The 23,376-nt window shown below is 45.8% G+C and overlaps 1 protein-coding gene across 1 annotated transcript in view; it reads left to right on the plus strand.

Moving 5' to 3' along the window:
• Positions 1–23,376, plus strand: part of ELK3 (ETS transcription factor ELK3) — an 82,515-nt gene that overhangs the window by 31,505 nt on the left and 27,634 nt on the right. Inside the window, exon 2 of the mRNA XM_049884119.1 lies at positions 4,792–5,000. Within this exon, the coding sequence (XP_049740076.1) occupies positions 4,794–5,000 (207 nt within the window). The 5' untranslated portion in view covers positions 4,792–4,793. The remainder of the gene's footprint in view (positions 1–4,791; positions 5,001–23,376) is intronic.

Below are 23,376 nucleotides of genomic sequence, written 5' to 3' on the forward strand. Positions count from 1 at the left end.
GGGTTGAGCTCATGTTGGTTCAAGGTGTCTCACTCTGGGGCAGGAGCTTCATAGCAGTAATAGGAACACCAGAGCAAAAGTGCAAACACTAGATGCCTGTTGAGACCTTAGCTCAGAATTGGCATCCCATCACTTCTACTCAATATTCTGTTGGCCAAATCAAGTCCCATGGCCGAGTCCAAATAGCAGTGAGGTGGGAAAAAATATTCCACCCACTCTAGTGCACTGCTGCATGGTCACTTGGATGAGGGGAGGAGTGAAGAATTGAGAGTAGTTGTCCAGGCTACCATAGGGCAGCTCCTAGGTTATGCCAAGAGAACAGGGTCTCTGACACATGGGGTTGCAACTCCATGCAAAGTGGCTGCAGGAACCACAAGAAACTCCAAGGAGGCAGCCTGATTGGTGGAAGCACTGGGTATAAGACACATGGATATGTTTTCGCTGTCCTCACATCCTATTTGGAACATGAAGTCAGTTAATATGGGAGAATGGGAGAGGGCTGACCACTTTTCTACCAGGGACATGAACTGAAGGCCCAGCAATTCCATCCTTCTAAACCAGCAAATCCACTGGCCAGTCTTCTGCCCTTTGGAATGGATTCCTCTGAGCATTCACTTAAAGTTTTAAAGATATTTTAATGCTACCATCTGAAATGCAGTCCCTGGGTGGCACAAACAGTTTGTGCTCGGCCACTAACTGGAAGGTTGGCAGTTCACATCCACCCAGCCACACTGTGGAAGAAAGGCCTGGCGATCTACTTCCGTAAGACTAACTCCTTGCCATCTAGTCAACTCCAACTCATAGTGACCCTATAGGACAAAGTAGAACTGCCCATGGGTTTCCAAGGCTGTAATCTCTACAAAGACTATAGCTTTCAGTGTGGTGTGTACTTCAACATAAAGAAAATAAAAATCCTTACAACTGAACCAGAAAGCAACATCATGATAGATGGAGAAAAGATTGAAGCTGCCAAGGATTTTTCATTTTACTTGGATCTGTAATCAACGCTCATGGAAGCAGCAGTCAAGAAATCAAACGACTTATTGCATTAGGCAAATCTGTTGGAAAAGACCTCTTTAAAGTGTTAAAAAGCAAAGAGGTCACTTTGAGGACTAAGGTGCACCTGACTCACGCCATGATATTTTTAATTGCCTCACATGCATGCGAAAGCTGGACAATGAATAAGGAAGACTGAATAAGAATTGATAGCTTTGAATTATGGTGATGGCACATAATATTGGATATACCATGGACTGCCAGAAGAACGAACAAGTCTATATTGGAAGAAGTACAACCAGAATGCACCTTGGAAGCGAGAATGACAAAACTTTATCTCACGTACTTTGGACATGTTATCAGGAGGGACCAGTTCCTGGAGAAGCACATCCTGCTTGGTAAAGTAGAAGGTCAGCAAAAAAGAGGAAGACTCTTGACAAGGTAGATTGACACAGTGGCTGCAACAAGGGGCTCAAACAATTGTGAGGATGGCGCAGGACTGGGCAACGACAGAACAAAACACTGCCGCAGGACCAGGCAGTGTTTCGTTCTGTCGTACATGGGGTCGCTATGAGTCAGAAGTGACTCGATGGCACCTAACAACAATCTTTACAGAAAGAGACTGCCACATCTTTCTCCCACAGAGCGGCTGATGGGGTCTAACCACAGACTTTTCAGTTAGCAGCCAAGTGCTTAACCATTGCACCACCAGGGCTCCTTCCATAAGGTTGCAGTTACTGAAAACCCTGTGGAACACAGTTCTACTCTGAAGCACATGGGGTTGACATGAGTCAGAATCTCGACTGGGTGGAAATGGATCCGAAGTGTTTGGCCAAGAAAACATCAAGAATCTGAGACAATTGTTAGCAGTTCTAAGGAGCCCTGGTGACGCGATGGTTAAGTACACAGCTGCTAATTGAAAGGTGGTAGTTCAAACCCACCAGCTGTTCTGAAGAGGAAGATGTGGCAGCCAGCTTCCATAAAGATTACAGCCCTGGAAACCCTATGGGGCAGTTCTGCCGTGTCCCGGAGAGTCGCTGTGAGTTGGATTCAACTTGACTGCAATGGGTTTTGGTTTCGGGTTAGCAATTCTTAGTGCCAGTGAGGAGGAGGAGGTTTGTGGCTCATCCTCAAATAATCGGAAGGGTGGTTCATATCAGGAATCGGTGCCAGTAAACTGCTGTATATTCCAGTAGCTGTACTTACATGACTCAGGAGATGCAAAGGCGGTTTTGGTCCAGCAGTGAGATTTACTGTCTTACAGACTGAGAGCCCATTGTGGTGAATATTGGTTTCTGTGTAGAGTATGCCCGTTAAAAAGCCAGAGATAAAATGCCCTATGGATATTTTGGGATTCTCTGGATGATGTAAATGGTTAAGTGCTGCTTACTAGCCGAAAGGTGGACAGTTTGAACCCACCCCGAGGTACCTCAGAAGGCAGTCCTGGAGATCTGTTTCTGAAAAGTCACAGCCTCGAAAACCCTGTGGAGCAGTTTTATTCTGCACACATGGGGTTGCCATGAGTCAGCATCAACTCCAAGGCAACTAAGAACAACACCATTTTAAGACGCGTTCCTAATCTGCTTTCCTTTAACTGAGAAAACTACACTGCCGGGAGAAACAATGTGTTGTATTCTTCCGGCAAGACATGCGAAAGGAAGAAAGAAAACCAGTGTTCATAGGATGGCTAGGTATTTTCACATCCATTCCCGTGTGGCGTAGTGGTTAAGAGTTCCGCTGCTAACCAAAAGGTCAGCTGTTTGAATCCGCCAGGCCCTCCTTGGAAACCCTACGGGGCAGTTGTGCTATACGGTCGCTATGTGTCAGAATTGACTTCACAGCAACGGGTTCCCATGTGCCAAAGGAAAAAAATAATTATCGGAATCTGAAAGCTGCCTCAAGAGGAATGCATGGAGGAGTTGTGGAGTTGACAAAAAATGTTGGTACACAGAAGCCTCCACAAGGCAGTTATTCCAGCTTTGAGATCTCCATCCTTGTCATGCGTCTGCCTTGCTGTCGCCTTGTTTCTGTCACCTCAGGCTGCCCCCTAAGGTCTTCAAGTCCCCTCCTTGTGATTGTGGGGATGATTCCCCCATGTCTCCCAACTTGGCTCCCCCTCACAGGTTGGCTTCAGAGCTTCCCTCCATCCCAGATTCGGGCTTTCCCACCTACTGGTCTTCCTCAGTCTAGCAGAGGGATCTTACTCCCGTCCTGCCCCATCAAAACTGAGGGCACTTCGGATGTTCAATCACTGTAATCGACTGGTGGTGTCAGTTACCACATCCTGGTATCAGTTACCACCTCACCCTTCTTAATTTAATGAACGTGGAGAAAACAAATAGCTTTTCTTTTCTTGGACTCATTGCCATGAAAGTCCTCAAATGATTGGAGTTTAGAAACTGCCTGAAGAAGTGGAGAAAAACTTCCTTGAGAAGACTCACTGAGCTTGGTCACAATGGATGGGTAGGAGTTTAGTGGGCTCCAAAGCTAGGGAACAGAATTTTAGGCAGAAGGACCAGTGCTTACAAAGTCCACACCAGAGTCAAAGGAAAAAGTATAATATTTCTGTCATAGCGAAAGAATTTTTTTTTTTAATCTCTGTACATGTGACAATGGCATTTGACCTGCAACATGACAACTGCCTGGAGGATTGAGGGCTCTTCATTTGGCAATGACCAATTCTTCAGGTCAGCAAAAATCTGTTGACTGGGCACCCTCTACATCTGGGCATTGTGCTGGGTTATCAAAGTGCTGGGAATACAAAGATTAATATGACAAAGTCCCTTCCTCCTCAAGCTCATCATTTAGTAGGAAGAGACAGGTACACTGACTAATATCCAACAACCTCATTACCTGTGGTGCAAACAGTTAACACACTTGGCTGGTAGCCAGAAGGTTTGGAAGTTCAAGTCCACTCAGTGGCACCTTGGAAGAAAGGCAGTCTACTTCCAAAAAAAATCAGTCATTGAAAACCATATGAAGCATAGTTCTACTCTGACACTCATGGGGTTGCCATGAGTCTGACTTGACTCAGTGGCAACTTTTTTTTTTCATCACCCCAAGCCCCTATATACAATGTACTTACCATGGGGCCCAGCATTTCAAATAATGGGCTTGAGACTGACCAACATAGAGGTTGATGAGATGGGCAGGAATAGACATGAGAGCTAAGTGGGGAATAGTTGCAGTGGGGACTAATTTTACAAGTGGTCAGTCCATTAATACGACTTTATTCCTCAGACAGCCCTGTCACTTCCAGTGACCTATGTAGCGAATATTGAGGATCATGGGGCATCCCTGCATTTCTGTATCACGGCTACTTACAAAAAAAACAGAGCTCCAAGTTAAGAGGTTGGTGGGTGGAGGTAAAAGCTACTTTTAATTTGGTCCACTGGGGGAGGGGCTTAGTGGCGATGAACCCTGTGCCTCAGTGGTTCTCAGTGTCAGATCCCTTGAATATTGTTGGGTGTTGGTGGAGTAAGTTGATTTTGACTCATAGGGACACCATGTGACAGAGAACTGCCCTATAGGGCTTCCTAGGCTGAAATCTTTATGGAAACAGATTGCCAGGTCTTTCTTTTATGGATCTGCAGGATGTGTTGGAGCTGCCAGGTGTGTTCGAACTGCCAGCCTTTTGGTTAGGAGCCGAACACTGAACCATTTGCACCATGAGGGCAGCTTTAATCTGTTGGAAGTGATTTTTAAACCCTCTAACACCCCCACCCCCGCCCGCCCATGCTGGCTCTATTGGAACCTGGGCCCCAGCTCTGACCTGCCCTTCTGTTCCTCCCCCAGGTATGGAGAGTGCAATCACACTGTGGCAGTTCCTGTTGCAGTTGCTGCTGGACCAGAAACATGAGCACTTGATCTGCTGGACCTCGAACGATGGTGAATTCAAGCTCCTCAAAGCAGAAGAAGTGGCCAAACTGTGGGGACTCCGAAAAAACAAAACAAATATGAACTACGATAAACTGAGCAGAGCCCTGCGATACTATTATGACAAGGTAAACCCTTGACTTTGCAGGGGACTATCTTGGGGCGGCGGATGCTGGATGCTACCCTTCAGGTTTCATTGATGAAAGCAAATACACTGTACTATAAATCAAATTAGAAAAAGGAAACAGGCAATTTGTGCAGTAATTCTTTTGAGGAAAACTATGCTAGAGGGATTTTTTTTTTTTTTTTATATGCTAGAGGGATTTTTTTTTTTTTTCTAGAAACCCTTCAGGGGTTATTGTGTGTCAAATTTTGTTCCTTCTGCGTTTCCATCTGTAGTTTTTGAAGAACTTTACTGACAATAGAAATTAGAATAGGGAGGTTCTGGGACTTCCCTGATGTTTGGTTGCTTGAGTAACAGAATGGATGTTAAAATCTAGAAAGTCTGTTCGCAGCGTCTGCTTTGTAGTTCCTCAGATGGGCCTGTCCTGGGGAATGATATTTAGGGTTGCTGTAAGTTGGACTCAACTGGATGGCAATGGGTTTGGTTTGTTTTGGGTTTTTTTTTTTTTTTTTTTTTTGGTAACTTGGGCAAGTTATTTTACCATGGGGTGCCTCCATGTTCTCATCTGTAGAATGGGAATAGCAATAATACCAGCCTCAGGATTGCTGTGAAGACAAACTGAGCTGTTACATTTTAAGTACTTAGAACAATGCTTGGTAAGTGCAACACGTTCGAAACTTCATGGAGAATCTCCCTAAGTAGAAGAAAGGCCATTTTCATTTTTAAGTCACAGCAGTGAAGCAGAGTGGTTTATGCAAACCCAAGATAGTTGGGATGAGTTTTAATTCATTTCCGGAAAAGCAGTTAATGGTGCCTGCTAGAGCAAAATTATTGCTATTTAGGGATAGGCACTCAAGGCCTATAATTGTTGACCATTTCTGTTTGAATCTGTTGTTACTGACTCTTTAGCCTCATAGACTCCCATGCCCCAAATAGACTAGGAGCCATAATAATAGTGAGCTTTTGTTCTGGTTGGATTGTTCACATTGAAAGGTGAATTAAAAACTGATTTAAATACTAGTTCCTGATCTGTATTTAGCTAGTTCTGTCTGCCAGCCTCTTTGGAATTCAAGACATGAGGATTACACATTTCAGGAAGTGGAGACATCATTAATTATAAAGTGTTCCCTTTATATGATAGTAATTGCATATGATTATGTCACTGAAATGCTAAAGGTGCTTTCCTCTAATGTAGCAATTAATTAAACCTGACTTAATGCAGGGTTCCACGAGGATGTAAAAGGGCTTCTTGCAAATTGAACTGCCTGAAAGCCTCGCAGATGGTTTATTGTTTTGTGTTTTTTCCCCAGGTTCTAAGTTACACAATGGGAATTGGGGCCTCGTAAGGAAAACAGTCATCTTGACTGCTGGCAGAGTGCCTAACAACAAGGCTTTGAGACTGAAAAAAAAAAAAATAATAATTCCATTGTTTTAAATCAGGTGTCAAAGACATCCCATTTCCGTGTCTGTGACTCAGTGCACCTCTTCGTGTGGCCTGGGCACAGGGGTAATGAGTGTGTCCCTAAAATACAGACGGAAATTATGGGCTGGAAATGACTCCTCCAAAGATTGGCAAAGCCAGTGCTGTTTAGACTACACCTGATCTCCCCTGGGCGGATTTTTAAAATCTCTGGAGAAAGCAGGTTCACAGCCTTTAGTCAACACGTATGTTTTGCATGCTTTCTGTGTCCAAGGCTCTGTGCTGAGTATTTCCTACCCTTTATCCCCTTCAAACTTGACAGCAACCCCATGAGACAGCTACTGCTGTCATCAGCCTCATCTGCAGGTAGAGATGTGGAGATTTTGATTAAGAAAACTGCCCAAGCTCTTGCAGCCTGTAAATGGTAGGGCCGGGGTTTGACCCCAGCTCACATTCCCAGCCATAAGGCCACCCACACTCCTTTCTGGACTACCCATTGTCTTTGCCTTTGAGCATTCGAGATCCAAGTAGGCAATCAAGCAAAGGTCATTACAACCCGAGAAATTATTGCTTATGATCAAGAGGTAGCACAAATGGTTTGCATTCAACTGGTGACCTAAAGGTTGGCAGTTCAGACCCACCCAGCAGCACCATGTAAGGAAGTCCTGGTGATCTGATACCATAAAGATTAGAGCAAAGAAAACCCTGTGGAGCAGTTCTACTCTGTAATGTGTGGGGTTGCCATGAGTCGGAATTGACTCGATGACAATGCCTTTTTTTATTATTATTATTATTATCAAGAACTTCAGTACTGAAAAATCTCAGCAATTGCTATGCATTAGGTTGAGCCCAAGGTCAGGGGTCCAACTGGCCAATGTGGCCTACGCGTCATAGTTATCTCCTTCCTCTCCTCCCTGGGCTGAGCTTGGAGTCCGGCCACAGGACCTTTGAGCCGCGGGCTGAAGCTAACACTGAGGTTAACCTGTTGGCTCATGCCAGGGAGGAGCTTCCACTACCTGCCCTGGCAGTGCAGCCTCTTGTCTCCCAGAGTATCATGGAGAGCTGGCCACCAGGGGAGGATGCTCCAGCTTCCTTCTTCAGCATGTACACATGTCGTGCACTCATGCGCGCACACCTGGCTGTTTGAATTCTTCTTTCGAAATGTTCTCAAATGATGAGTAAGATGGATCATTAAAGAAAAGCAACCAAACAAACAAACCCATTGCCATTGAGTCAGTTCTGACTGATGGCAACCCCATGTGTTATAGAGTAGAACTGCTCCATAAGGTTTTCGTGGGTGTAATCTTTACAGAAGCAGATCACCAGGCCTTTCTTCCATGGTGTTGCCTGGTGTGTTTGAACCACCAACCTTTATATTAGCAGTGGAGTGCAAACCATTTGTGCCCCCCAGGGACCTTGGATGGATCATTGTTGTTGTTGTCAGTTGCTGTCAAGTGGATTTCGGCTCAGGGAGACCCCCTGGGTGCAGAGTAGAACTTTTCCGTAGGGTTTCGAAGGCTGTGGCCTTTTGGAAACAGATTACCAGGGCTGTCTTCCGAGGTGCCTCTGGGTGAGTTCAAGCCTCCAACCTTTCAGCTAATAGTCTAGCGCTTAACTGTTTATGCCATCCAGGGACTCCAGATGTATCACTACATGCCTAATCTGTTTTTAAATGAAAACAAGAGGAGGAAGAGGAAGGAGAGGGGAGGAGGATGAGGAAGAGGAGGAAGGAGAGGGAGAAAAAGGAAAAAAGAAGAATATGGAGAGGGAAGGGGAAACAGGGAGGAGGAGGAGGTATGTCAAAAGTGGGCTGCAAATTATATCTATATCTTACATTTTATGATGAACACTTTCTTCTTTTAATGTGGTCCATGTGCCTGTATGTATAATTCAAACCATATGAAATTGCCAATATCCAACCACAGTTTTGACCCACAAAAACGGCGGTTTTGTATGATCTAGCTTCTAACCTGAGGGACAAATTGGAGGAGGCTGTATGTGAATGTGAAGCCCTGGGACACTTGGGCACCCCTTGTAGCCCTTGCTCTGCACTGCACATGTTTCTCATTGTTACCTGGCACTCAGTCTGCCCTCCCTGCCTCTCAGAGTCCAGGTCCTTTCCCTTTTCTCCTCCTTCTCATCCTCTTCTTCCTCGTCCCCTCCTCCCTCACATTTCTCCAGACAGCACTCTGCCTGTGGCATAAATCAGGTAACTCCAGTGGCGTCACTAAGACTGGTATCACCCAGTGCGGTAACTCATGGTGTCACCCCCCCCCCCATGGACACCCTCCCGTGTCAGACCATACAGATCCTTAGTAATGGCTTTCGTACTCATGTTACATGTAAATCATGATTCCTGTCTATCACTCCGTCTTTTCTTTTAATTACTACTTCATTCTCAAAAAAGTTATTGATATAGGTTCACAAATGCTAATTACCACGATACTGTAGCTTAAACGCTAGAGAATTTGACAAAATCAGTGACTATAAAAACACCTGGGCAGCAATGACAACAACAGCGTGTGCCTGTAGTGCCTGCAGACAAAATTCACGGGATTGGAAGCATCGCTGTAATTGGATAATAATGACAGCTCTGACTGGAGCATATTACCCCAGTGCTATCTAGAAGGTTCAAAAAGTAAATTAGCATAGAATTTTAGTCTTGCAGGTATATTGATACATGTAAGCTGGGCTTATGAAAAATGTTTCTGTTATAACTAACTACAGGGATATTTTTATAAAAAATAATAAAATTCTGCTGAAACCCTCATGAAAATTTTATAGACCATCATTTGGTGTCACGCTCTCTGACAGTATCAACTGGTGTGGTCCACACCCCTGCGCCCCGCCTGGTGACACCACTGGGTAACTCCCTAACACAGTGAACTGAGACCTGACAGCTTGTTCTTTCCTCCTGCTGTCTTTCCTGTCCTCTGCTAGCTATCGTCTCTTCACTCTTGGCTGAAACTGCACATCCCCTTGGTGTGTCCTGATAGGGACATTTTCCTGCCATAATAGACAAGCATGAGGCCATCATTATTTTTATGTTCTGTTTTTAGCCCATTCCAGAATATTAAAAATGGGCAGGGTCAAAAAGTGGAAAATGCGTGCAAAACTTAACAGAAGGCATCAGAGGAAAAGAACATATGGGTTGATGGCCGCAGGTTGGGATGGACACTTTAATCATTATTCCTTAAAAAAATGCTATGTTTTTTCTTTTTGATTATAATAATAAGGTGGTTATAATTATTATTATAAAAATGATTATAATAATAATCTGGGCTAGAATGCCTGGGTTTGAATCCAGCTTACATGACCTTGGGCAGTTTGACTAATCTCTCTGTATCTCAGCTTCCTTTTCTGTAAAATGGGTGTAATAGTGGAGTCTATAGACACTAATGGTTGTGATTATTAACTGGGCAGTGAGAACAGTCGCTGGAACATGAAAGACACTACGTAGGTGTTGATGTTGTTGTTAGCTGCCATTGAGTTGATTCCAACTCGTGGCGACTCCATGTGTGTCAGAGTAGAACTGTGCTCCATAGGGTTGTAAAGGCCCTGAACTTTCAGAAGCAAATCACTAGGCCTTTTTTCCAAGGCACCTCTGGGTGGTTTTGAACCACCAGCCTTTCGTATAGTAGTCAAGTGCTTAACCATTTGCGGCACCCAGGCACTCCCTTACGTAAATATTAGCCAGAATAATAGTATGGATGATATTTTTCCCTGTTCCTGATTTGGATAATCCAGACAAGTGCAAAACAGAAAATGAAAAAAACCTTTGTAGTACCTTCTCATGCAGGCACACAGAGAAGTAGGAGGAAGCCAGATCTTGGCTGTGACAGCTCTTTTCACTTCCTGAGCTCCCAGGTGCACTTTGCCAAACTAACTGAAGATTCATGGCTACAGTTTCCTCACCCAATTGCCTAATTTTATACATTTAGGTGGTTCTGAAAATGTAACTACTCAGATGCTTTAATATTCAAATGACTGTCCCTTAACACCTTGAATCTAAGCTCTCCCATCTTCTATGCACCCCCAGTTGGAGCTCCATTAGTGGCCAGCATTGGCTTTGAAGTCAGAGCCATCGAGGTTAGATGCAGTTGTCCTGCAGTCTCTGAGTCTCAGTTGACCCACTGCAAAGTGGGGATAATAATAGCACCTTGCCTCAAAGGGCTGTTTGAGGCTTCAGCGAGATGGTGTTTGTAAGCTAATCTGCACAAGATCAGGCACCTGGTAAGTACTCAATCAATACTCCTTACTTTTATCATTTGTGTTTACAAAACTTACCACAGAGCATTATAATTGTCTGTTTACATGGCTGTCTTCACGCGACTGTCTTCACTATGGCCTCCTGGCTTAACCTCTTTTGCTGTTCTAGTCTTTTGCACATGGCATGGTATATTCTGTAAAAACCAAACCTGTTGCCATTGAGTCAATTCTGACTCATACCAACCCTATAGGACAGAGTAGAACTGCCCCGTAGGGTTTCCAAGGAGCAGCTGGTGGATTCGAACTGTCGACCTTTTGGTTAGCAGCTGTAGTACTTAACCACTGTGCCACCAGGGCTCTGTTGGTATATATTTGCTGCTCAGTAAATGTTAAATGAATGAACAAATGGATAAACTATCAGAGGGTACATTACCCAAATGTAAATCACTTATGTAATGAAAGTTAACATGAAGTAAGTGCTAAACTTAAAAAAAAAAAAATCACTGCTTTTTGGTAATTGTACGTATATTTCATACATTGCTGAGCTTTCATTTTAACTTTCAAAATTACACGTAAAAGGGGAGCTTTGGAGGTAAAGGCTTGATTCAGCAAATCCTAGAGGAAAATTGCTCCCCATGATATGCATAGCAACTAGATTCCATATCAGATGTGAACTAGATTCAATTTGTGGTGCAAAACTAGATTCAACACCAAGTGTGTCATGGTGTGCCCACCACGAGCCAGGCACTGTGCTGGGCGCCCGGGATGGAGACAAAGGTGAAGAAGATGAACCCTGCCATGGAGGGGTTCAGGGTCGCTGGGAATTCATCAGATCCCTGACCTGGAAAAGCAAATGATTTTAATAAATTGACTGAAATGGGAAGACATGCCAATTCAGATGGCCCCAACCCTGGACTAGTGATGGGTGAGGTCTTTTCCCTTCTCCGTCTGCATTTCTGTGGATTGCCCATTAACGTGCATTAGGGATGACGGGAGGAAAAAGGTTTTGTAGCAAAGGACTTGGAAGGACCTACTTTCCGCACTTAAATCTTTTGAGGAGGCTGTTGGACAAACCCAGTTAGAATTCCAAGAGAGGAGTGCTGCCTGGTCCAGGAAGCAGCATGTTTTATTCCCCCAACATGCTCTGGAAACTGCAGGTCGTGGGAGAGCATCTGTCCCTGAGTCTGTGAGGGGTAGAAACTGAGAGAGTACAGACCTAAACAGAGTCCCTGAGTGGTGCAAGTGGTTAACGCACTCAGCTGCGAACTGGAAGCTTGGAGTGCGAATCCCCCCAGGCGTACCTCGGAAGAAAGGCTTGGTGATCTACTTCTGAAAAATCAACACTGAAAACCTTATGGAGCACATTTCTACTGTGACACACATGGGGTCACCACGAGTTGGGGGTAACTCCATGGTAACTGGTAAAACAGACCTAAACAGAACATTTAGTTTGTGCCTAGGCACTTCAGAACCCCCTTCCAAACCAAACGGGTTGTTTTCCTCAGTCTCAGTATAAGCCCCAGGAGATGTGTTTGTTCATTGTAGTTCTGACTGTTCAAACTTTTGGGGAAGGTCCCTCCCCACCTTTAGGTTTTAATTGAGTCTTCCAGAGGGTACTTTTACAACCTGATGTTACAACGAAGATCGTCTTTAGCTCTCTCAGATATTTCTTAAGTTTAACAACATTTTTTTCACTCCTTAACAACGCTGGACAGACTTAGCTTTTTAAATCTTTCATTTTAGGGTACGGGAGGGAGGGACCCGTGTCAGAGCCTGCCTGTAACTGGCTGGTAACTGCAAATATACCTTATTGGCCCAAGTCTGAGCGGCATGAGGAGCTTCTGGGAGTCACGGCACTTACTGAATAAGTTCTGTTTTTTTCCTCCTATGTAGTAGTTACACATCCCTCTCCCCTTGATGTGACCCCTTCCTTTCATCTCTGCCATTTCTTCAGTTGGTCAGCCATTCCTTTGAAAGCATAACACCACCACCACCCCCTTGAGTAGCTCAGCAGCTGTTTGGGGAGACAGACATGCAAACTAACAATAATGGAGTACATCACGTGTAACATTGCAGCTTGGCCACGATGCTGGGATTGTCCAGGACAGAGGGGGAGGGACGTAAAGGCAGAAGGAAGGCTTCCAGAGGACAAGACACTTGAGCTGGATCTTGAAGAGGGAAAGTGAGTTTTTTAGCCTGAAAACAGCTACGAAGGGATATACCTAGAAAGGGAATAGTATCTCCAAAGGCAGGGAAGTATAAAACGTTTGACTTTTTCAAGCATGGATGGACCATAAGGAGTATTTGTTTAGGGAATGAGGGAGAGGTGAGGTTGGAAAACTGACTGAGGATTGGAGCATAAGGACTTGTTGTTAGTGGCCATCGAGTCGGGGGCCAACTCACAGCAACCCATGCACAACATAACAAAACGCTGCCCAGTCTTCTGCCATCCCCATGACTGGTTGGAGACCTTGTGAGCTAGGGTTTACATTGTCTGATTTTCAGAAGTAGATCACCGGGCCTTTCCTACTAGTCTGCCTTAGTCTGGAAGCTCTGCTGAAACCTGTTCAGCGTCTTAGCAACATGCAAGCTTCCACTAACAGAGGGGTGGTGGCTTCACATGAGGTGGTTTGGGAGGGAGTAAACTCTGTTGTCCCACATGGAAGAGGAGAATTCTACCACTGAACCACCAGTGTCCAAAGGGTCTTGTAGATCATGCTAGAAGAGTTGGAACTTTATAGTGAGGGCAATGGAGAACCAATAAAGGTTGTAAACAAGAGAGTACCATGATCAGATTCACATTTTGGAAATAAAAATCTCTGTCTCCTCTTATTCTCTGTGGCATTGAAGTTTTACACTCTGATCCCCCAGTCCTAATCATCTTCTACCAGCTGCCATGAATCCATTTCTCTCTGCTGGATAAGTTGGCCTTATCACACCTTCTGCATCTATGCCTGCAGGCCCCTCTCTAGAACTGCCCCAGATGGAGAAGGAAAATGGTGGCATCTGGCCTCGAACCCACCAGCTGCTCCACGGGAGAAAGATGTGGGAGTCTGCTTCTGTAAAGATTTGTGGCCTTGGAAACCCCATGGGGCAGTTCTCCTCTGCCCTGTAGGGTCGCTGTGAGTCTGAATTGGCTTGATGGCAGTGGGTTTTTGGTGTTAGTATAAGCTGGGCAGCCGTGTTTTACTCATAGGAAGCTGAAACCGTGGACTCTGTTTTGTTAGTTGCCATCGAGTCCGCCCTGACTTGTGGTGACCTTATGTATAACAGAACGAAATGTTGCCCAGTCTTGTTCCATCTTCATGATCACTGGCATGTCTGAGTCCGTTGTTGTGGCTGGTTGTGTTGGTCCATCTCCTCGAGGGTTTCCCTTGTTTTCACTGACCCTCTACTTTGTGAAACATGATGTCCTTTTTTAGTAATTGGTCTTTCCTGATGACATGTCCAAAGTAAGTGAGCCAAAGCCTCGCCATCCTCACCCCTAAGGAGCATGAACTTTCTAGGTTGCTACAAAAAGAGACCTGGAAGCTCACACAATCTCTGCTCCTTTCCCATCCAACAGACCTTTTGTCCTTGTTGTTGTTGGCGGTGAACATGCATCTTAGGGGGAGGCTGAGAGCATTGCCAGCTCCCCTCTCATCAGGAGATGAAAATGGTGATATGATGAAAAATCCTCCCGTCTCCACAGTTACATCTTGGCTTATTCTTAAAATGTCCCGAACAGTCTTTATTTCTTTGGAGGGGGTTTAGCAGAGAACAGTCAAGATAGAGTCATTGGCAGCATATTCCTGGAAGTAGAATGCATCACCTTCTTGACTTAATTGGATAATTCATTTTCAATTGGGTGTGCAATCACAACAGGAAAATGTTAGCCTTAATAATACGTATCTGAGATGGGCTGCCTGTGCCAAGAAGCCTGGCCCTGGTGGAATTCTTTAATTCCCCAAAATAAATTTTGCGAAGATAAAATGATATGTGGCCAGAGTGGAGAAAGAACAAAAGTCTAGCAAGCAGTCATATCCTGGAACTTTCTAGAACACCTTTGTTGGTTGTGGAATTTCATGGAAGACCCGTTTACCCTGGACTCCATTCAGGGTGTTTTATGTATGGAAGGTGTCCTCTGTGCCCCTGGGCCTGAGTGTTGAGGGCCTGGTGTGTTTTGTCGAATGTTGTTTTTTTTCTTTTTCCTTTGTGCCACATCAGCTGCTTAGATGGCTTGAACTGTAGCAGATGGTAACTGGGCTTAGCCCGGGGGCCAAGGGGATAGCCAGGGCCTTTTCTGAAAGTTTCTGGTCCTAGAAGCTGCCTAGAGACCTGGAAGGTGGCCGAGTTGGCTCATGGAGGTTTTCCAATCCTGTCACGTCACCTCAGGAGACCGCAGCTGACATCAGGTGCTGGGCTGGGAAGGGGTTGCTTGGTAACTGAGGGGAATAGGGGGACACTATGTATAGATTGAGGGTACTGCCCAGCTTGCACATGCTTTCAAGCCAGCTTCCCTGTGGCACTCAGTGTTCCCCCAAAGAGGCAGTTGCTAAGGAACAAGGATGAGCCTAGAGTCTTGGGAGCATCATAAACACTGTGTTGATGAGGATGCTGCCGCATTCGGTGCTCAGCTGCCAAAGCACTGGCCGCCTTGCCAAATGCACTGACGTCAGGCTGTTGCCCAAGCCCATACCGCATCCAGGTCTGCCAGCATGAACGTTCCTGTTTCTGGGCTGTTAGCTGCAGGAAAATTTAGTGGTTGTGTAGGCAAGCTGACAAAAGACCTGACGTTCACATCATACCACCCACCACCCACCATCCACCCACTGCCCCAGCTGCTCCTCTGTATGGCTTCTTCTCTACCTCCTGCCTCTGCTCCAACAACTTATCTGTGTTCCCACCCCAAATGTAAAACATAAACAGGGAAAGCTCACATTTACTGAGCATTTGTTTTAAGTCAGGCACCATGCTAGGTATTTTTTATATTTATTAACTCATTTTCTGATACTTGTGAAACCCCTGTCCTCACAGTAGGTATTGGGCCCATTTTCGAGGTGGGAATACTGAGCTTCAGGTTAAGTAACAGAACTAAAGCGAAGAAGCTAGTAAGTGGTAGGACTCTCAGTTTAGGAGTCTAGACCCACCTGGCCCATGCTCAGGATTTTGAACCTGGAGGATCACATAGTTGCAGAGCCATAAGCCCAACCTTAAATCCTGTCTTCCTAATATTGATGGTTAAAACCTCAAGGGTAGGCAGAGGGAAGTGACCAGCCCCTAACATTTGTTGATTGAAATAATGATGGAAAAGTTGTTAGAAGATTTCTCTGAGCCAGCTAAAACTGGCTGATGACATCAGGTGGTGGTTCTGGTGGGTTAGGTGGTCTTGCCCACACACCCAAGTCATGTCCCTATGGCCTCAGAACACCCCACACCTCCAAATGGTGCTTGCTTAAGAAAGTCCAATGGGAGTACAGTACCCCTCTGCCTGTGAGCCTCCCCGGCTGTCTGAGCCTCCAGGAAAGACCTCAAACTCCCTTCACCATCTGGTCCTCCCAGTGCCTCTCCTGCACCCTCTAGGTCCCACCACCCTCACTCAACATCTACTCAAACCTTGTCATTCCCTGGACACTCAGCTCCTGGCCCTCTGCGTTTCCTGGCTGGCCCATTCCAGGTCATTCTTCAAACTCAACTCCCATTTCACCTCCTCCAGCTGATTTCCCTGCCAGTGTCCTCTGTCTGGGCCTTAACATGGCAACTATTCCCTGCTCTGTGTCCCCTCACAGCTGAGACTTTGTTTCTCCTGCTGTCACCAGGCCTACAGTACTGGACCTGGTGTTGGTTTTTCTTACTGTTTCCAGCACTGTTCTCTGCAGTGCCGGGGTATGGTGGTGCATAATGAAAGTCGGGTGAGTGAATAAAAAGCAGATAGATACACTCCTACGTAGAAATGAAGGAAGAATGTCATCTTGGAATATCTGCCCTGGAGAGAACTTAAGAAACCATCTTGTCCTACCTTCCCCTCCTCTGGCAGGAGAGTAAACCAAGGACCCAGGAGGTGAGGTGATTTTTCAAGTGCATTGATTTTGTGGTTTTTTTTTTTTTTTGATGGTAAAGCCAGGAGGAGATCACACTCCCAGACCACCTGGCTCCTGACTCCCCCGCACCATCTGGCAGCACGACAGGTGGCCCCTGGAAGTAAGGTCGTCATCCTTAGCAACTCCCCCACCCAGCAGGGGAAATAGGAGAAGATTTGTATTTGGGGAACACTTTTACATTTTATTTTATGAACACTCCAGAGCTCTTTGAATAAAAAATAGCCCTTGAGTGTTTAAAGAGAGCCAAGAGGGAGACAGGACTCCAGGTCCAGTAAGAAGCAGCAGCTAGCCAAGGAGGGGGGTGGAAAGTCCAATCTGAGCCTCCCGGGTTAGTGTGGCTGCCGGGCCAGCAAGATGGGGCTTCTCATCTGCAGCGCCCTCAAGATACCGCAGTTGCTCAAGGAAGCAAGAGTGAGGAGCCTCCGGGTTCCGACCAGCTAAATTTGGTGAGACAGTTCACACTGCAGCTCACCAGTGTCTGAGAATAAAGAAATCTCAGCGCAAACCACAAGTAAACCTCCCTTGGGAGTCAGCCAATTCAGAGCCAGAGTTAGAACCATTTCCTGGCAGCACATTATTCTCAGAGACTTGAAACTGGGTGAGAGTGGGTGTGTGTGTGCGTGCGAGTGTACACGCTCCACACTTCAGCTTTAGGAAAAGGACGGGCCGGCTTCACCTACCCCAGGGCATTACGACAACACAGCAACAGCGTGAAGGACAGCCTCTGCACCCCAGGGGAGAATGCAGATTCCAGAGCCTGCCCTGACCCGCTGGACAGAGTTGACGTTAAGATGGGCAGTGTATGAGTACCTTTGTTGTTGCTGTTAGTTGCCACCGAGTTGGCTCCAGCTCATGGCACCCTTATGTATAACTGCTACAACAAATTACCACAAACTTGGTGGCTTCAAACAGCAGAAATTCAGTCTCTCACAATTCTTGGAGGCTGGGAGTTCAAAATCAAGATGTCATCAGGGCTGTGCTCCCTCTGAAGCCCCTGGAGGAGGATCCTTCCTTTGTCTTCTAGCTTTTGGTACCAAAAAAACCAAACCAGCTGCCATTGAGTCGATTCCAACTCATGGTGACTGCATGTGTGTCCGGATAGGGTTTTTCAATGACTGTGACCTTTTGGAAGCTGATTGTCAGGACTGTCTTCCGAGGTCCCTCTGGGTGGATTCAAACTGCCAGCCTTTTGATTGGTAGCAGAGTGCTTAACAGTTTGTGCTACCCAGTGGCTCCTGGGAATTCTTGGTGTTCCTTGGCTTGTGGCAGCATGTCATGGGTTGAATTGTGTCCCCAAAAAATATGTGTATGAATTTGGCTAGGTCATGATTCCCAGTATTGTGTGGTTGTCCACCATTTTGTCATCTGATGTGATTTTCCTATGTGTTGTAAATCCTGTCTCTATGATGTTAATGAGATGGGATTAGTGGCAGCTTTGTTAATGAGGCAGTACTCAATCTATAAGATTAGATTGTGTTTTAAGCTAATCTCTTTCGAGAAAAAAGTGAGCAGAAAGACATGGGGACCTCATACCACCAAGAATACAGCACCGGGAGCAGATCATGTCCTTTGGACCTGAGTTTCCTGCACAGAGAAGCTCCTAGACCAGGGGAAGGTTGATGGCAAGGACCTTCTTCCAGAGCCTACAGAGAGAGAAAGCCTTCCCCTAGAGCTGGCATCCTGAATTTGGACTTCTAGCCTACTAGACTGTGAGAGAATAAACTTGTTTGTTAAAGCCATCTACTTGTATTTCTGTTATAGCAGCACTAGATGACTAAGACAGATCCTATTTCCAAATAAGGTCACATTCTGAGGTCCCGGGTGGACATGAGTTTTGGGGGGACACCACCCGGCTCTCTATAGGGGAGAAAGGATGCCCCAGTTAGAGCCACCTCAAGTTCTCATGTCCAAGAAGCCCTTTCACAGATGATCCTGAGGATGGCAGATGTGAGGTGAACATGCCTAAGCCAAATCCATGGCAGAGCCCACCGCAGCCAACCAACGGCTCTGAGTCTCCTTCAGTTCAGGTGGCAGAGAACAAGAGGACTCAGGGTCAGCCGCTGCCCATCCCAGCAGCACAGTCGGACACTTCAAGGACACAGGTTGGATTTGCTTAGTTTTTTGTTCCTCAGAGCGTAGCGTGGAGCCTTCCATAGGAAAGTGTCTATTAAATATTTGTTGAAATAGTGTTTGCTTGTTAAAGAGAAGGAACGTTGAGCATGACTCCTACAGGGATTACTTGTTCTAACTTTGGCGAGAGGACAGTTCAGGTTTTGTGTCAGGAAGGAATGAGTCAGACATGGTCTGGAAGGAAACCCAAACAAAGCACTGAAGAAAGGGTGTTGGCCAGGAAGCCGGTGGCCTGGAGACTGGCCTCTGCTATTTACTAAATCCAAAGCAAACCAAACCCATTTCTGTCGAGTCGATTCTGACTCCTAGTGACCCTACAGGACAGAGTAGAACTGCCCCCTAAGGTCTCCAAAGAGCGGTTGGTGCATTAGAACTGCCGATCTTTTGGTAAGCAGACAAGCTTTTAACAAGTGTGCTACCAGGGCTCCTGCTACTTACAAGTTGGGTGAATTCAGCTTGGAGTCTTGGCACCCTCATCTGTAAAATGGGTATCAGGACCTCTGCCTGCCTCACAAGGTGAGATAATGCATAAGCTCTCTGCAAACTGTAAAGCGAGGTACCCATATAAGGAATTTGATTACTTGAAGGCTGACTAAAGTGAAAAGACAGTGTGATGTAACAAGCATTCTCTACAATTAGATCATTGCTGACTACGCAAAATTCCACTGCAGGAGAGGACGTGTTTTGAGAATCTTTATAATTGGTAGGCATAACAACTGTTGTGAGGATAGTGCAGGACTGGGCAGTGTTCCGTTCTGTTGTACACAGGGTCACTATGAGTTGGAAGCGACTTGGCGGCACCTAACAACAACAACATGATTTGTAGCGTTGGTAGAATTCTCACCTTCCATGTGGGAGATCTGGGTTCCATTCCCAGCCAGTGCTCCTCATGCACAGCTACCGCCCATCTGTCAGTGGAGGTCTGTGCGTTGCTGTGATGCTAAACAGTTTTTATCAGAGTGTGCAGACTAAAATGGATGAGGAAGAAAGTCCTGGCGATCACCTTCCAAAAATCAGACAGTGAAAACCCTATGAATCACAACAGAATATTGTCTAATCCACACCTGGTCAGAGGATGGCACAGCACTGGGCAACATATCGTTCTCCTGTGGTTGGGGGTCACCATGAGCCAGGGCCAACTTGACGGCAGCTAACAACAACACCATGATTGACCCTATATGACAGAGTAGAACTGCCCCATAGGGTTTCCAAGGAGTGGCTGATGGATTTGAACTGCTGTCTTTTGGTTAGCAGCGGAGCTGTTAACCTCTGCACCACCATGGCTCCATGATGTGATTAGGACACTTACATATATGGACCCTTTAGAAAAAACAACCCTGTGGGATATTTTTATTCCCATTTTAGAGGTGAGCAAAGGGAAGTTAATATAACTTTCTTAAGGTCATATAATACGTAGAGAAGTTGAGATTCAAACCCAGGTATGTCCACCCGAGAGATGGCTCCGTTGTAGCATCTGGCTGCCAAGGCTCGACTGGTCCTCGTGTGAGCTGCTGCTCTGCGCAGGCCTGTGGGCACCCGGGCCTGCGGGCCAGGTCCTCTGTGCTCCCTGCAAGCATTCTTGCTGCTGGGGGGGCGGTGGGGGTGCATAACTGGGCTGTGTATTGTGGATATTAGCTTCCTGTCATTTTTCCCATCACCCTCAACTCTTGGATGTCATGTGGCTTAGAAGTGGGCCTCTGATACCCAGTGTGCTGCATTGGGAGCACTATGCTCTACCCCCACCCCTACCCCACCCCCGTTCCTTATGCCAGCATGTCCCATCAGAGCAGGCAGCTCATCTACCCTGTGGGGTGGACAGAGGCAGTTCTATTTCCAGTTAAAGAGCAGGCCTTAGGGAAGGTTGGGCTCTTCATCACAAGGAACTAGAAATAACCACTCTTGAGCAAGGACCATGCTTCTTCAGCTAGGAAGCTGGTTTTCCCAGGCACTCTGCAGTTAACCCCACTGTTACTCTGGTATGCAGAGCGCCCCGGTCCTAGCGGATTAACTTTAGAAGTGGCCTCCAGGCTGAATGCAGCTGCTTTCTGGGAAAGGGTGCGGTGGGAAAAAAAAAGGCTTTAGATAGATCGGGTTCGAACCTCAGCTTCACCAGTGTCGTTTTGGCCTATTAAGCTTCTTAGAGCCTGTTCCTTACTCTTAAAAAATAAAAATAAAAGCTTTAATTTAGCAAGTAACACATATTAAATTCATATTATTTTAAAATATGAAAATACAGATAAGCAAAAAGAAATAGAAAATCATTGGTAATCCTACTGTAAAAAAAAAAACAAACTGTTGTTAGACATTATTTTACTGCTGTTGAGATTTTTTTTCCCTGTCTTTCTCTGCTTATTTAAATGCATACAATTGTTTCATTAAACTAATGGTATCATCTCTTGCATGCTGCCTTTTTTACCCAATGTATATTTTATTTTATTTTTATTTCCAATGTATATTTTAAAGACATTGAAAGACATTAACAATGTACTGTCCTCTTAAATGGCTACATGATATTTCATTGTATGGCTTTCCCAATACTTAATGCATCCGTATCTGGTCAAAAATCGGCAAGAACCTTTCTGTTTAACCTAGAGCCTCAACTTCTTCATCTTTAAAATGAGTATTACAGACCCATCTTGCCAAGGCGGTTGTTGTCATTGTTGTTAGCTGTCATCAGGCGGCCCCCGCCCCCCCCCCCCCCCCCCCCCCGCTGACTCATGGTCACCACGTGCACATCAGAACAGAAACAATGCCTGGTCCTCCGCCATCACCATGATCAGTTGTAGGTCAGATACTTATGATCCATAGGGTTTTTACTGGCTGATTTTCTGCAAGTAGATTGCCAGGCCTTTCTTCTTAGTCCATTTTAGTCTGGAAGCTCCACTGAAACCTGTTCAGCGTCATAGCAACACGCAGGCTTCCACTAACAGTCAGGTAGTGGTCGTGCATGCGGTGCGTTGGCTGAGAATTAAACCCGGATGTCCTGCATACCGCTGAACCACCAATGCCTCACAGCGTGTGGTAGGTCCTCATAAATGCTCACCTCTTCCCTTTTGTCCTTCCTCTCCACTGGTTCCTTTTAGGCAGGGTATCTACCAATGATGTGATGAACATGCCAAAAATAAACCCATTGTCCAGTATGTCTACTCAGACTTGAACTTGCAGCTCCTGGTTCGCCTGCCCCAGAGATGTTGGTGACAGGCACCAAGGACCACCAGCTCCCCATCACCCTCACCCAGGAGCCCCGATCAGAGACTTCGGCCAGAGCAGACACCACAAAACTGGGCAGCACGTTCCTTGCTCTGAGATGCATCTGTGAACAGTTGAGATCAGCTGGGGTGTCTGGTTATTGTCTGCAGCACCTTATAGGGTCTGATGTGCAATGAGTGTCTCTGTTGTGGGCTGCGATCGCAATCTAAGTGGAACCCTGGGATTCAGCAGTTGTTCACATCTGCCGCTCCCTGCAGGCTGAGCACTTCTTCCCCCATCCCCCACTTCCCCCATTGATTGGATTGTGTGAGGTTTTCTTCACAGTCAACGTCAAGTGCTGACCATGTTAGGCATGATATGCTTGCATCTCTTTCTTGTCTGAACCCAACTAAATAAAACATCATATTTTCCCTGCTTGATTGAGATATGCAAACCAGATGGAATTCTGTCTGCTTTACAACTGAACACGCTACCCAAAACTTTGGTTAAAGCCAGTAGAATCTGAGCCTTCTAAGAGGTTTAGTTTGTGACTGTTATATTGTCATTGGAGCTGACACAGGGTGGTATTTTTGTTTGTTTTGTTTTTGCTTAAATGGGGAGTATTAAAATGATGATGATAATGCTAATATCTGGCATATATTGTGTGCTTATCATGTGTGGATGCATCGGCATTCGATTGTAAGCTTTATGTGGATTATCTCATTCAGTGCCATCTGTCCCCATTTTATAAATGAGGAAACTGAGGCACGTAGCTAGTAAGAGATGGGACTGGCATTTGAATTCAGCAGTGACTCTGGAGCCCCTCCTTTTAACAGCCCTTGTGATAGGATCAAACAGTATTTATTGTAAAGGTCCTCTCGTATTCTGTCCTCCTTACCCAGCCCTGCTGCCAGTGATGGGATTAAGAAAAAGTCCAGGCTATTTGTTAGGAGAGTGGCTGTTAACACGCTAGATTGTTAACCAAAAGACTGGAGGTTCAAGTCCACTCAGAAGTACCTTGGAAGAAAGGCTTGGCAATCTCTTTCTGAAAAATCAATGATTGAAAATCCCATGGAGCACAGTTCTACTCTGACACACATGGGGTCACCATGAGTCAGAACTGACTTGATGGTGGCTTATGTTATTTCTTAGGGAGAATCTTTTGCACAACCTTTCTTTCTTGGTGAGCTGCGACATTTCTCGATTTTGAGAATAAGGGAGGAAAGTTGCAAAATCCGGGGTGGAGGGGGTCCTGCAGTTTCTGGGAGCCCTCAAACGGAGAATCAAAGGAGCCAGAATCATCACCTTGGGGCACCCACAGTAGATCTGATCGCTCCTAGGACCAGGAGCAG

Source organism: Elephas maximus, chromosome 4 (genome assembly GCF_024166365.1).
Source record: "Elephas maximus indicus isolate mEleMax1 chromosome 4, mEleMax1 primary haplotype, whole genome shotgun sequence".
Taxonomy (NCBI): domain Eukaryota; kingdom Metazoa; phylum Chordata; class Mammalia; order Proboscidea; family Elephantidae; genus Elephas; species Elephas maximus.